This window comes from Podarcis cretensis, assembly GCF_951804945.1.
Source record: "Podarcis cretensis genome assembly, chromosome: 11".
In the NCBI taxonomy this organism is placed as follows: domain Eukaryota; kingdom Metazoa; phylum Chordata; class Lepidosauria; order Squamata; family Lacertidae; genus Podarcis; species Podarcis cretensis.
The window spans coordinates 9534871-9550681 of record NC_137180.1 but is presented as its reverse complement, the minus strand read 5'-3'; the positions used below and the strand labels follow the sequence as shown (position 1 = coordinate 9550681).

Below are 15811 nucleotides of genomic sequence, written 5' to 3'. Positions count from 1 at the left end.
GTTGTTGCTAATCCTAACACCTTGAACTTGGCCCAGCAGCAAATCAGCAAGGAGTGCAGATCTCTTGAGCAGAGGTGCTATATCGCTGGCAGGGTCTTAATCCTGTCAGAAACTATACTGCAGCACTCTGTACTAATTTTATCTCCTGGATCAAGCAGGGATTCTACCCACCCACATTATTTCAAGATGGTGGGGGGCGGGCTTTGAATGCCATTTCTCCAACACTGGAGCCATGCCAACAGCAGCCGCCATGCCAACATCAAGGGTGGGGCAAGAAGGCAGCGCCTCACCCCAGGGCCGAATTTAGGTTTGATGAGGCCCTCAGCTACTGAAGGTAATGGGGCCCTTTATATGTCCAGCTGTCCTTTGTCAACAACAAATTGTCACTGTTTTTTGTGTTGAATATGGCGCTGTGGGTTAAACCACAGAGCGTAGGACTTGCCAGTCAGAAGGTCGGCGGTTCGAATCCCCACGACGGGGTGAGCTCCCGTTGATGGTTCCCAGCTCCTGCCAACCTAGCAGTTCGAAAGCACGTCAAAGTGCAAGTAGATAAATAGGCACCGCTCTGGCGGGAAGGTAAACGGCGTTTCTGTGCGCTGCTCTGGTTCACCAGAAGCGGCTTAGTCTTGCTGGCCACATGACCCGGAAACTGTACACTGGCTCCCTCAGCCAATAAAGTGAGATGAGCGCCGCAACCCCAGAGTCGGTCACGACTGGACCTAATGGTCAGGGGTCCCTTTACCTTTACCTATATGCTATATGATAATTTATGGATCCATTCCGGAGCCCCATTCGCAACCTGAAAGGAACACAACCCGTGTCTGCACACACATGGATCATGATTTGCCGCTTCTGCGCATGCCCATGACATCATTTTGCGCATCTGTGCATGTGTGAGTGGCAAAACCCGGAAGTAACCCTTTCCGGTACTTCCGGATCGCCGCGGGACGCAACCTGAAAAAACATATCATAAAGCAAATGTAACATGAGGTAAGACTGTATAAAGAAATGAGCAAACCAGTGATATTTTAGGGAGCAGGCTAGCAGGCGGGGCCCATTACTTACATCATAGGAGCCTACACAACACAAAACACTGTTGCTGTAAAGGTAAAGGTAAAGGTACCCCTGCCCGTACGGGCCAGTCTTGACAGACTCTGGGGTTGTGCGCCCATCTCACTTAAGAGGCCAGGGGCCAGCGCTGTCCGGAGACACTTCCGGGTCACGTGGCCAGCGTGACATCGCTGCTCTGGTGAGCCAGAGCCGCACACGGAAACGCCGTTTACCTTCCCGCTGGTAAGCGGTCCCTATTTATCTACTTGCACCCGGAGGTGCTTTCGAACTGCTAGGTTGGCAGGCGCTGGGACCGAGCAGCGGGAGCGCACCCCGCCGCAGGGATTCGAACCGCTGACCTTTCGATCGGCAAGCCCTAGGCGCTGAGGCTTTAACCCACAGCGCCACCTGCGTCCCGTTACTGTTGCTGTAGGTAGGTTTTATTTTGTTTGTTTTTTATCTTATATTTTGGAAATGTACATCTAGTTTTTTTTCCTTTAATTTTTTGGGGAGATATAGCTTGTTTAGCTTAGATATAAATCCAGCACTGCCTGCATAATGGTTCCATTCATTTCGTGGAGATTCCTTGACAAGCTGATTCATGACTGGGTGTGTTTCAGAAACAGCTCCCTGTCTAGAGTCTTCTTAATTCCGCTCCTTTTTATGACAGGCAGTGCTGTATAGTGGTTAGGATGTCAGGCTGGGATGTGGGAGTCCCAGGGTTCAAATCTCCACTCAGCAATGAAGGTCCCTGAGGAACTTTGAGCCAGTTGTTTATTTTTCAGCCTAACCACGTCACGTGGCTGTTGTGAGGGGAAATGGAAGGGAGGAAAAGCAGAATCTAAAGGAGAAGTGAAGTAAATAAGTCAATTTGTAAAATGCAGGTAAAAACGAAAAGCTAAGCAACAACTTGGGATGCGGGTGGCGCTGTGAGTTAAAACACAGAGCCTAGGGCTTGCTGATCAGAAGGTTGGTGGTTCGAGTCCCCACGACGGGGTGAGCTCCCATTGCTCGGTCCCAGCTCCTGCCAACCTAGCAGTTTGAAAGCACATCAAAGTGCAATTAGATAAATAGGTACCGCTCTGGCGGGAAGGTAAACGGCATTTCTGTGAGCTGCCCTGGTTCGCCAGAAGTGGCTTAGTCATGCTGGCCACATGATCTGGAAGCTGTACGCCGGCTCCCTCGGCCAGTAAAGCGAGATGAGCACCGCAACCCCAGAGTCAGCCACAACTGGACCTAATGGTCAGGGGTCCCTTTTCCTTTAAGTAACAACTTACAAGTGACCTGCCCTCTAGCCAAGCTATCCTATATGTGGCCATCTTTCTCCATCTCTATGGTGGCAAGATGCAAAGGGCGAAATATGACCTCTGTACCTTTAGCACGTTTGCAGAAGAGGGGCAAGTTATAGCTTGCCAAAATCCTGCCTTCAATACAACTATTACATTTTGGAGTCCCCCTTTCCAGTTTTGTGTCTGGTCACCGTATTCCAGTCTTTTGACCTGTTTTCTAAAAATAATATTTAAGCAAACAGAAAGAAAAACACAGAGTTGGGCAATGCCTTCAGCAGGACCAAGCTAAAAGGCATGGAAATGTGGTGCGCTTTAAAGTTCTCCACAACTCTACATCAGGCGAGATGCTACACAAGTTAAGGAGCGGTTGCAGGACAAGAAGAAAAAGAAGAGGAGGAGGAGGAGAAGGAGGAGGAGGAGGAAGAAAGATTGAAGCTGGATGTTATAGCCATAAAGTAGTAATAGTAATAGTAATAGTAATTTATTATTTGTACCCTGCCCACCTGGCTGGGTTTCCCCAGCCACTCTGGGCGGCTTCCAACAAAGATTAAAAATACGTTAAAGTCTTCTGATAGATATTGTGCAATCCATATGCTAGACTCAGTCTAATTCCCAGGTGATGAGATACCATGTTCACGATGATGTTGCAAAGCATTGCACCCACTAGGTGAAGACCAATGCTAAAGCAGATTCCTAGTGAAGAATCAACTTTACCGCCTGCTGTGCTTGTGAGTGACTTCTCCCCCTCCAGCCAAAAGTGTTTATGTATCTTCGGGGAGGGGTAGGAACCAGTCAGCTCAGAGAGATTAGAACTGATGGGTTGTACCTCTGCAAAGCATTTCCCAGCAGAGGAGCTACTAGGAGCCGTGTATTTGTCCTGTGGTGCTCTAGGCTAGAGATACATACATATGCCCATTTTCTGTTGCTATAGTTACTCCTTGTATGTTTGGAGTACAGGCAACTACACAGAACAGCCTAAAGAGCCCTCCCTTGCAAACTGCATTGGAAGTAAAGGTCCTTTGAAAAAACGACAGGAAAATGTATTGGAAACAAAACACCAGGTAAGCCTGCTTTTTTTCCTCCTATAACTGCCTTGACTTCAAGGAGACACCTTCTCAAACTTTGCATGCACAGAGGCAAATTCTAAGCAAATTTTAGACACGCAAAAGCTTGCTATTTGGCTCCAGCGAGAGTAAATGGAAATTGACAGAGCTGTAGAAGGCTTTACTAATTAGACTACAAATGTATTTAGGAAGCAGCTGCCCTGGTGATATTATGAAACAGAATGCAGCTGTTAAACTAGGATTCCGTGGATGTGCAGGATAGCATCCTTCATTTGGCAACAGTGGTGGCTGAGCCATTCAGCTGCTTTACTCTAGTTTTGAAGAGTAAGATTCTCAGCTTGAAGTCTCATTGAATTTAGTTTTGACTTGCAGCACAGTACAAAAGCATGTCTACTCAGAAGTAAGTCCCGCTGAGTTCAATGGGGCTTACTCCCAGGTAAGCAGCAAGAGGATTGCAGCCTCACTCTTTAGTGGGTGCTGGCTATCTAAGACAATATTAGAGCAGAGCCATTGCAATCAATGCATTTAAGTGTTTTTAGTTGGTCTACTCTTGAGTATGACTTATGCCGATTGTCACGCAGTGTGTTTAGTATTGCATTTTTTACCTTACGATTAAGGTGACATTCCTATGTACTAACTTACACCATGAGACATTTTATGGGATATCGTTTGAGTTTATTATGAACTACTTTGGTGTTTCTTGTTTGTAAATGAAAAAAGAGCATGAAAACCTTTTTACTAAATAAAGTACCTGGAAGTCATGTCCCATTAAATTAAGTGGGATTTACTTCTGAGTAGACATGCCTTGGCATGTACCTTTCTCAAGCCCTTTTCTATATAAACTATTTCTTCTGATTTTGCATTTCTAGGTTTATTTTAGCAGTGACTCTGGCCTTGCAAAGCATTCACTTTGGAAAAGGTGAGAAGCTCCTTCTTCTGTCTATTTTTTTTTTTGTCTCAACACTGTTAAAAGTGTACACTATTAAAAAACCACAAACCTATATCATCTCATTTTTTTTATCACCTTGTCTTCTCTAAGGGTCCAGGCAAGAGCAAATACGGGATGCTGGAGAAATTGCTGATGCCACAGTCCCAAAGGATAACGTCAAAGACCAACTCACAACATTAAATATCTTCAATGAGATGAACCAGAGTTTTGAGAGCAGGAAACAGCTCAATAAGCCAATAGTGCCTTTCATTGGTCTTACTGAAAGTAGGTAACAATGTCATTTGCCATCTTTATGCTGCCAAAACAATCATTATATACTGCAGAGATGGCCTGTGGCCCTTGCGATGGTCATTGGATCCCAACTGGTCCCAGCCATCTGTATTTGCAGAATTAGCAGAGACAAAAAGTCTGGTATAGAGTTTTGAAATGTATATAGTCTTGAGCAAAGGAGGCCCAAGCTCAAATCCTTGCTCTGCCACCAAACTTCCTAGGAATGCAGTCCCAGATATGTTTACCTGGAGGTGAAACCCATTGTGTTCAATGGGGCTTCTTTCTACCTAAGTGTTTTCAGGATTGCAGCCTAATTTTTAAGCTATCCTACCTCACAGGGTTGTTGTGAGACTAAACTGAGGGACATCTCTAAAGCTCCTTGCAGGAAGGGTGGGATAAAAATGTAATAAATGCACATGTGTCCATTGGGAATCTGCTGTCAATTAACCCCAACCCTTGTGCCATATCTAATTTAATACTCAAATGTTCATGGGTGCCAATTCTGTGGATATATTTTATGGTGGTTCAAGCAGTTTTTATGCTGTTGTATATCTGAACAGGGGGACGCAGGTGGAGCTGTGGGTTACACCACAGAGCCTAGGGCTTGCCGATCAGAAGGTCGGTGGTTCAAATCCCCGCGACGGGGTGAGCTCCCGTTGCTCGGTCCCTGCTCCTGCCAACCTAGCAGTTCAAAAGCACGTCAAAGTGCAAGTAGATAAATAGGTACTGCTCTGGTGGGAAACAGTGTTTCCGTGCGCTGCTCTGAAGCGGCTTAGTCATGCTGGCAACATGACCACTTGGCCAATAAAGCGAGATGAGCGCCGCAACCCCAGAGTCAGTCACGACTGGACCTTTACCTATATTTGAACAGGATATTATAATAATAATAATAATAATAATAATAATAATAATAATAATAATAATAATAAAAATAAACTTTATTATTTATTCCCCAGCCACTCTGGGCGGCTTCCAATAAAATATTAAAAATACAATAAAACATCAAACATTAAAACCTTCCCTAAACAGGGCTGCCTTCAGATGTCTTGTAAAAGTTGTGTAGTTCTTTATCTCCTTGACATCTGATGGGAGGGTGTTCCACGGGGGGGGGGCCCACTACCGAGAAGGCCCTCTGTCTGGTTCCCTGTAACTTTCTTCTTGCAGTGAGGCAACCACCAGAAGGCCCTTGGCGCTGGACCGCAATGTTCTTACAGGGAAGTGCTGCAGTTCCCATGTAATATGTTTATGGCTTAGGTCAATCATTGAGCTATATCAGAAATACTCTTTCTAGCCAGGGATAATAGAAGAGCATGAGATGTTATTCTGCTATTAATGTCACATAAAAACAAGGCCATGTGCTTGTTAATTTTATTTCAGTTCATTGTGTTCAGCTAAACCATGGGTAGGCAAACTAAGGCCCGGGGGCCAGATCCGGCCCAATCGCCTTCTAAATCCAGCCCGCGGACGGTCCAGAAATTAGCGTGTTTTTACATGAGTAGAATGTGTCCTTTTATTTAAAATGCATCTCTGGATTATTTGTGGGGCCTGCCTGGTGCTTTTACATGAATAGAATGTGTGCTTTTATTCAAAATGCACCTCTGGGTTGTTTGTGGGGCATAGGAATTCATTCATTTCCCCCACAAAAATATAGTCCGGCCCCACACAAGGTCTGAGGGACAGTGAACCAGCCCCCTGCTGAAAAAGTTTGCTGACCCCTGAGCTAAACTATAACCCATAAGTAATCTGCAAATCCAGGGTCATAAGAAAAATCTGACTTTCATTCTTTTTGGCAAATATCTGTCATGCTACTTTCAAAGAAAACCCATTTATTTAAGTGATGAGTGAGGTCTGCTTCTGGGAAAGTGGACTTATATGAAGTCCACAAGCTTCTTCAGCAGAGACATGCCAGGGAGTTGCTGCCTGGCCACTGAGTAATCCCTGGTAGTGTGCTTTTAATCCTTATCTAAACAAACTGGACTTAACTGAGCAAACACTCTTAACAGGCAGCTAATTTTATTGTCCCCTCAAGGCCAATAAAAATCAGACCTTTGGCAGCCAGGGAGACTTGGTGGAACAAGTGAGAATGTAGGTTCAAAGAGGGTCTGCTTCTTAGTAAACCGTGGAATTATTCACTTCCAGGTAAAACGCTGAAGCGGGATTGCTGTCAAAATGGAGGAACGTGCATCCTGGGCAGCTTCTGTGCATGCCCCCAACACTTCACTGGCAGATACTGTGAATATGATCAAAGAAAGAGGTAAGGAAACTGACTGGGAGACATGGAGAGATGTGGTTTGTTTATAATTAAGGTCAATTGCTGGGGAAAAGAACAGTGAATTCAATGGAAAAGCTTTTGATGCAGCAGACACAGAGGAGGGGAGGCAATTTTTGCCTATTTACCTTTGTACTATGGGACACTGGTGGCGCTGTGGGTTAAACCTCAGAGCCTTGGATTTGCCGATCAGAAGATTGGTGGTTTGAATCCCCGTGACGGGGTAAGCTCCCGTTGCTCGGTCCCTGCTCCTGCCAACCTAGCAGTTCTAAAGCACGTCAAAGTGCATATAGATAAATAGGTACCGCTCCAGCGGGAAGGTAAACGATGCGCTGCTCTGGTTTGCCAAGACAGCTTAGTCATGCTGGCCACATGACCCGGAAGCTGTACGCCGGCTCCCTTGGCCAATAAAGCGAGATGAGCGCCGCAACCCCAGAGTCGGTCACGACTGGACCTAATGGTCAGGGGTCCCTTTACCTTTACCTTACCTTTGTACTGCTCACTGGAGGCTGGTGCTCTTTGGCATGATTAGGATGGAAGACAGAGCAGGATTTCTAAACTATAATTGCTTATTATTTTATGTTATGTTTTCTGTGGACTGCTGGCCTGGGTTTAAGTTTTTCCAATGCTGCTGTTTTAATGATGATGATGATGTTGATGATGATAACATGTCGATATTAATTAATTCTGAACCTTCTGATCTGTCCTTGGCAGCAACTGTGGCGTGTTCAAACACGGACAGTGGATACGAAAGAGTTGCCATCTTTGTCGGTGTGCCTTTGGTGAACTGCACTGTCTATCTCCGCGAAACTGTGGTAAGATGAAACTTCAATCTATTGTTTTGCTAATTTGCTATATATTGATGGTCCTTCATCATTCTGACTTGTCACCAGTGAGCTTCCATTTTATTTACCTTTCCAGAAGGATCCTCGTTTCTGAGAGCTTAGGAACAAAGGTTATTTCAATGTAGCTTCCTTTCTCCAAGCTATTTGAAACACTTCCAAATAAAATGTCACAACATACCATAACACTGGGGAACTTTCCCCTGTTCCTAGTTTTAAATTTTCCTATCCCTCTAGCTGAATATTTGATGGAAGCAGAAAATAAGGCTCAAAAGGTTTCTTGCCAACAAAATATAGGCATGTAGAGCAATTTAAGGAATGGGTCATGTTGGAGTGTTGTTGTTGTTTAGTTGTTTAGTCGTGTCCGACTCTTCGTGACCCCATGGACCAGAGCACACCAGGCACTCCTGTCTTCCACTGCCTCCCGCAGTTTGGTCAAACTCATGCTGGTAGCTTCGAGAACACTGTCCAACCATCTCATCCTCTGTCGTCCCCTTCTCCTTCTGCCCTCCATCTTTCCCAACATCAGGGTCTTTTCCAGGGAGTCTTCTCTTTTCATGAGGTGGCCAAAGTATTGGAGCCTCAGCTTCAGGATCTGTTCTTCCAGTGAGCACTCAGGGCTGATTTCCTTAAGAATGGATAGATTTGATCTTCTTGCAGTCCATGGGACTCTCAAGAGTCTCCTCCAGCACCATAATTCAAAAGCATCAATTCTTCTTTATGGTCCACCTCTCACTTCCATACATGACTACTGGGAAAACCATAGCTTTAACTGTGTTGGAGTAGTTCAGATTAAATTTTAGCATAATGATCCCTTCTGGCCTCAGAAATCTATGAAAGCCAGTCAGTTATGTGTATCTGTTATTTAAATGTCTTATCTTAACAAAGTTCATTGAGCAATTAGGCTACATCAGGAACTAACTCCACACTTGCTTGACTGCTAGTTAATATGTAAAATATATGCTAAAAGTGTGATCCTTAATACATCCCCCACTAAATAATGATTCTCCCAGTTCAATTAAGTGCATTGTAAGGACCAGGAGTTCAATAGAAGATGTTATTTCGGGGAAGAACTTCCCTAGTTGAATTTCTGTCTGTCCTGAGGCTGTTAAAAGTACAGAAGGACTGTCTCCAGCATTAACTAGCTTGGGAACCTCCATTCTTAATGCCTTTATTTTGAAACAAAATAAAAAAATTCCTTCCAGTAGCACCTTAAAGACCAACTAAGTTAGTTCTTTATTTTGAAAGGTAGCCCTACTAATCAGAGTGTTCAGTATTTTTTCCTCCGTATAAGTGGTTTAGGAAAGAGTATGGCTTTAAACTTAGAAGTTCCAGTGTAATATATGTGATCCTTGTAGGTTTGGGGTATTAATCTGTTTATTTCCTTTACTTGTGAGAAAAGGGTTAAAAATAAAAGGCATGCTATTAACTTCCTTGTGGTTTATATTTACATTTGATTATGCTGTGATTAATGCCTGCAAGAGCTGATAAGTTGGCTCACAAAGAGGTCCGCATTTGCACCTCTCAACTGAGAATGGGATCTGTGATTGGCTTCCAACAGATGTTAGCTTTAGCTTAAGTACTTGCAAAGAATCAGAGGAAATTGCACAATCTGTTGAAATTCTTTGCAGAGAGGTCCCCCTGTTAACAAACTAACCATTTCTATTTTGTTTCTCAGCTGTAAGCGAGGAAGAGGAATGGATCCATTTACTTTCAAATGGCCAAAGATTAAAGAAAACAATGGGCTGCTTCTTCCTGGGCTGTTTCTTTGCACTCTGTGGACTGCTCTACCTGTTGTGAAAACTCTTTTAAGACTGGTATTCATAACCATGATTTGCCTTATGATGATGCTTGCCCTTCAAAAGACGGAAGACTAAACGCTAAAACAAAGGACAGTGCTATATATAAAATTTATAGTGCCAGTTGTTGTTTTAAACTCCCAGTTCAACTTTCACAGTAAACTCAACAAACCTCACTTCTGCAATGTCCACAGAAAATTGCTCAAGAAGTAAAGAGGGGCTGAAACTTAACATTTTTCTTTCCAGGGATCAGGAACCTGCAGCTTTCCAGATTCTGTTGGAGCCCAACCATATCTAGGAAGGCCGTAGGTTTCCCATTCTGATGTCGGTCAGATTGCTAAATCTAAAAAGGACATGCTGCTTTGACTCAGAAGGATTGGGACTGGTTGTTGCACTAGATCCTAAAATTGGTCTCAGAAGTCCTGTTCTGAGCATCTCAGAAGAACCAGTGAGATGCTGGAATAGCTAGTCATAAAGTTATCCCTTGTGAAGTGCAAGCCCTACGATGGCTAACAACTGCTTCATAGATTAGCCCCAGTATTAAACTAGTGTTTGTTAATGGAAAAGCACTATAATGCATTAATGCCGATTTTTGTTAACTTCTGTTTAAATCTGATTTAAGCAGTTCTTTATTCTGAAGTGTTGACTCTTCCAGTGGAAGAAAAATGTATTTTCTATCGCTTAGGTGCTGGAAACAGTAAATGTTGTATATATTCTGGAACTTTCTTTTCCTTGAAAGAATAAAACAAAACTTATGGAACATTAATGAACCAATCTATTTTCAGTACTCATCTCGTTTGCATGTGTTCAATCATATGTCAGTTCTGTCCCATTTCCCCATTAAATGAAACTTGGAACTTTGCATGAAAACTTGCATTCTAATTGCATTTTGAGACATTGTTTTGAGCTGCGAATTGCGTCAGAACATTTGGGAAGTGCAAAAGCCAGTGGGTAGCTGAAATCTACAGGCTAGTGAGGTCAGTTCCTATCAGCATCCACAGACTCTTCAAGCATCCTGAGTTAGGGCAAATTTGCATCGCTGCTTTTGAAGGCTTCTTTCAATCCATTCCAAACTGCCATTTCTTTTCCACACAGATCACACAAGCAGACAGTATATCAGTCCAATGCACCAGCTAACTATAAACTTAAAATTCCATGCTAAGCATATTTATTTGTAATAAAAAAATAAATAAATATGCTTCGCGTGGGATGCATGAGAAAATCCACATCATCCGTTCCTTGCAGGCAATTTCCAATAAATGAGCAGTTTTGTCGTGTTTTAATGTTGCCCATTTTATATGCCACACTTCAACAAACTTCCTGGGTGGCTTATATTATTGGAACTACAGAAGCCTGAACATCCATTTGATTTTTCCTTTCAATTTAAACATCAGCCAGTGTGGACACAAGCACAGACTTTTGGTGGCAGAGGGCTTAATTTGCTGAAATTTGCTATCCTTGAGTAGCCCATAGAACACATTTTTATCATGCTGTGAAATTGTTTTGTCTTTTTTTTACAAACAGTCCTTCCCATAATCTGGAGAAAATACTCATATATGATTTTTGGGCTATGTACAGTGAAACTCGAATTATATTAGATACTCTCACTTGGACTTTACTTGAAATTTGTTTTTAAACTCCTGGTAGATTAAAAGCCAGACTTGAGCCTGTAAATGTGCACAGTGTGTTTTGCATCTGTAGTTGATCTGTCAAGGAATTTCTTGTTTTGAGATTTACCTCAAGATAGCTGTCATTTTCCCTCTGACCACAGCCAGGCACATTGATATAATCTTTCCTTCCCTCTAGAAATTAGCCAAGTTACACTACTGTTGCCCTTTGTTGAGGGAAAAGCTATTGGTTTGCCCTGCAACCATTGTTTATAGGGAAGCAGACATCTTGGCACCCGTGTCACTACTAGGTGCCTGGTTAGGCATGAATGCATGAGGATGCAGCAATAGAGGGAATAAATGAAATATTTAGAGTACGTTGATTTAGTTCTCTTCTTCCCCACCCCACAATCAGTTTATAACACAATTAACGTGCTTTTGTTGATTTATTTATTGCTTGCAGTCTGTGCACAGCTTCCCTCAAGGCTGCATTTCTGCTGTGAGGATATATCCTTTTATGAGCACTCAAAACAATATATTTTGTCCCCGGGGGAGGGAGGAAGAGAATTCAAGGGATGCTCACTATAACAGCCTCACGGGGAAAGAATAGGCTCACTTGTTTAGAAGAAGAAGAAGAAAAAACATTGTTACCTCATAAAGAGATACTGTGCCTCAAGAGTATCCCTAATGTGGAAATTGGTCCTACCATTTTCAATGGGGCTTACTCCCAGGAAAGTATTGCAGCCTAGGGGTCCACCAGGTTGATACCCTGAGGATCCTTGCCCAGGAACCTCTCAAACCTGGCTTGCAGGAGCTCGAGTGGATTTCTTGTCCACAAACACGCATGTGTACCCAAACAAAGTCCTGAACAGTAGAAAAACTGGAAATTGTCCTGTACCCTTCCTAGCATGTTAGGTAAATGCTAAGTGCTACAACTTACTCTACAAGGGGATCACTACCCAGTTGAAAAGTGCACAGTTCCTGAATGGAAACTCACAAGATCAGGCACTGTATGCCTTTGGATTGGGACAAAGGTACCTATACTTGTAGCATATTGTTTAATTTGTAGACTCAGTTCATGTCAGAAGCTTGTGTTTATATCAAATGGATTGGAGACTACTTTTTTTGCCAATTATTTTTCTTGATTTTCCATAATTTTTAACAAATCATCTCCAGATTGATACAAATTAATGCAAATTTAATACAAATTTAAAAGCTGATTTCCCACCCACCAGATGTTCCTTCTTTTTTACTCCCTCCATTGCTGCTCCCACTACGATAACTTTTCCAACTATTGTTTCAAAATTCATACATCCCTTCTCCCTGCCCATCGCCTGTACAAGTAGCAGTTTCTGCTATGACTTTTATACATTATTATAACTTGTCCTCAAAATAGTCTTTTATCAAAATCCTCTTTTATCTATTTATAATCATCATTGGTCAATTTTAAAACATTTCCCTTCAATACCTATTGAGTAACACTCTGCCTGGGGGGGAAAGTAGATTGGAGATGACCAAAAAAGCGAAAGTATGTACTGTAGTTAGTATTCTACACAAGATAGTGTTCTGGATTTGAAAAAAATCAAGCTTAAGCAAGGGTGTGGTCAGTAAAAAAGGTAAAAAGGTAAAGGATCCCTGGATGGTTAAGTCTAGTTCAAGGCGACTATGGGGTTGCGGCGCTCATCTCACTTTCAGGCCAAGGGAGCCAGCGTTTGTCCACAGACAGCTTTCCAGGTCAGGTGGCCAGCAGGACTAAAGCACTTCTGGTGCAACAGAACACTGTGAAGGAAACCAGAGCACATGGAAATGCTGTTTACCTTCCCACCACAGTGGTACCTATTTATCTACTTGCACTGGCGTGCTTTCAAACTGTTAGGTTGGCAGGAGCTGGGGCAGAGCTCCCGTTGTGGTCAGTATGTGTGTTGGACACAGTTGCTGTTCTAGCAACAGGCATACCTTCTCCATAGTGATGGAAACCTCCATAGAACCTGCCTCTCTTTATTTCCATTAAACAAATTGCAGCAGGTTTACCCAGTTTAACACTATTCCATGTCTTTTGCCCCTTGCACTTCCACTCAGGTGTATTTGCCAGCTCTGTCCACTTGTCTGCACTCCTGCCCTTTTACAGAGTCTGCGTTTTGAATTTTTCTTTGGGGAGCTTTTGCCGGGGTCCAGAGGCTTGCATTTTCGTCTCAGCGTTTATTTTTAAATCACAATAATAAACATTCAAATGTACTTGCACCCCATTTCTTTTTGGCTGGTATCCCCTTCATTTCTCTACATTCCAATTGGTATTTATGTGTGATGTAATGAGGAAGCATGATATATCTTGTTGCTTCTTCTAATATGGGACGCAGGTGGCTAGCACTGTGGTCTAAACCACTGAGCCTCTTGCTGATTGGAAGGTTGGCAGTTCGAACCCCCGCAATGGGGTAAGTTCCCGCTGCTCTGTCCCTGCTCCTGCCAACCTGGCAGTTTGAAAGCATGCCAGTGCAAGTAGATAAATAGGTACCACTGTGGCGGGAAGGTAAATGGTGTTTCCATGTGCTCTGGCACTTGTCATGGTCCTCTGTGCACCAGTAGCGGTTTAGTCCTGCTGGCCACATGACCCGGAAAACTGTTTGTGGACAAACGCCTGTTCCCTCAGCCTGAAAGCAAAATGAGCGCCGCAACTCCATAGTCACCTTTGACTGGACTTAACCATCCAGGGGTCCTTTACCTTTGTTTTACCATCTTCTAATGTGCCCCAGAAAGGAGAGGAGGGTAATTAACTTTAATTTTCAAGGGAAAGGCTATGATTCAGTGGGTGGGCTCTGCATGCAAAAAGTGTCAGATTCAATCCTCAGCACCCCCAGGTTCAGATTGGGAAATATTCCTGCCCGAAACCTTGGAGAGCCACTGCGACTCAATGTACACAATACAGAGCAAGATGTATCAATGGTCTCACTGAGTATTTGTCAGCTCCCTGGGTTTATGACTAAGGCTGTGTACACACTAAACCTTTAATGCACATTCAAAATACATCCTTTCCCTCAAAGTATTCTGGACACTATAATGATAATAATATGCCTCCCATTTGACTGGGTTGCCCCAGCCACCCTGGGCAGCTCCCAGCAAATGCAAACAATCAAACACAGCAAAACACCAAACATTACAAACTTCCCTATACAAGGGCTGCCTTCAGATGACTTCTAAAAGTCGGATAGTTGTTTATTTCCTTAACACCTGACAGGAGGGTGTTCACAGGGCAGGCACCACTTCTGAGAAGACCCTCTGCCTGGTTCCCTGTAACCTCACATCCAGCAATGAAGGAACCCTACACAGAATTACATTTCCTAGCAAACTACAGTGCCTAGAATTCTGGTGTGTGCGCGCGCATGCACCTTAAATGTGCATACTGTGTGCACAGCCAAAGAAAGAATATACGGACGTACAGACAAATGGTGGATAAGAACAGAAAAGCCTCTGAGAATCTAAAAAAGCAACTCTTTTGGGTGGAAGAGGCATGTTCCTCCAGCCGTGCTCCCGCTATGTTCCTCAGCGTGATGGATCTCAGCTTCACAAGGAGCAGGTATTTGTGCTGCACAGAGGTCACACCAAGGTGAGTAAAACCACACCCAGCCTTTAAAAAAATGCATGTGTCTCTGCATCATCCCAAGGGAAAGCATCAAGAGTCAAAGGAATTCAGGCAGACTCTTTGGCTAGGTCAGAATGTCTCCACTCTTATCTGTCTCCAGCTGCTCGGGAGTCAGATAAAAGAGAATGTCCCAGTGCCATGTGGACCAAGCCAGCTCCTTCTAACAAAACAGTGAGGAGTGTTTAGAGCAAACATGAAAGTTTGCTCTTCAGCTCCCTCCCAGCCTCTTTTATAGCCAATCAGTTAAACTGAGATGTGTCACAGGAAGCTCAGTAGCTGGAGCCACAAATTTATTAAGCGTGGTCTCTCTTGCTAGGTAGGCAGGCTTAGGAGGAAGGGAGGCCGAAAGAGAAATATTTTACCAAGCACTTCACAGCTCCCTGAACTATTAGGCCTTTCACTCCTCGTGATTTACTGCAGAGCTAAAACAAATGGTGCATCACGTGACTTCTGCTCTGGTACAATCCTGCAACAACCCTCCCACCCATTTGTAAGTCATTCATACATGATGGACACAGCATATGGGGACCCTGTTTTATTGTATGCACTTTATCTGATTCACTAAACAATTCTGATAATCCTGGATGTAATATATCTTGATTTCAGGAAGGCTTTTGACAAAGTTCTCCTAGATATTCTTGCAGGGAATATATATTTTCCTTGCTGCAACATAAACAGCATTATTCAGAATAGAGGTTTGCACAACCCACTAAGGAATATAATAGCACAATAAAACTCTAAACAGTAACCGTTAATTGCACACTTATTCAAAATCCAATTAAAACTATTTAATTAATGCAACAAAATTGATGAAGTTGTTCCTGTGATACCAGCTTTTCAAAGTCTGATAGTCATTTACACTCCCAGTGCCCGGCTGCCTTCACCTTGCCTTTTAGCTCTCCCCTAGGTAATCCCAGTGACCCACAGGGGGCAGTATCGCCTGCTTTGGGATCCACTGGTCTACACTGATTCACAGCAGCTCTCCAGGGTTTCACACCAAGGAGTTTTTCCCAGCCCTTCCAGCTCTTGGATTGA

The 15811-nt window shown here is 43.4% G+C and overlaps 1 protein-coding gene across 1 annotated transcript in view; it reads left to right on the top strand.

Moving 5' to 3' along the window:
- Window positions 1–10179, top strand: part of LOC307227059 (cryptic protein-like) — a 384101-nt gene extending 373922 nt beyond the window's left edge. Inside the window, exons 5-10 of the mRNA XM_079996175.1 lie at window positions 3271–3400; window positions 4273–4322; window positions 4443–4616; window positions 6762–6876; window positions 7606–7706; window positions 9412–10179. Coding sequence (XP_079852301.1) covers window positions 3378–3400; window positions 4273–4322; window positions 4443–4616; window positions 6762–6876; window positions 7606–7706; window positions 9412–9533 — 585 coding nt within the window. The 5' untranslated portion in view covers window positions 3271–3377 and the 3' untranslated portion in view covers window positions 9534–10179. The remainder of the gene's footprint in view (window positions 1–3270; window positions 3401–4272; window positions 4323–4442; window positions 4617–6761; window positions 6877–7605; window positions 7707–9411) is intronic.
- The last annotated feature ends 5632 nt before the right edge of the window (window positions 10180–15811 follow it).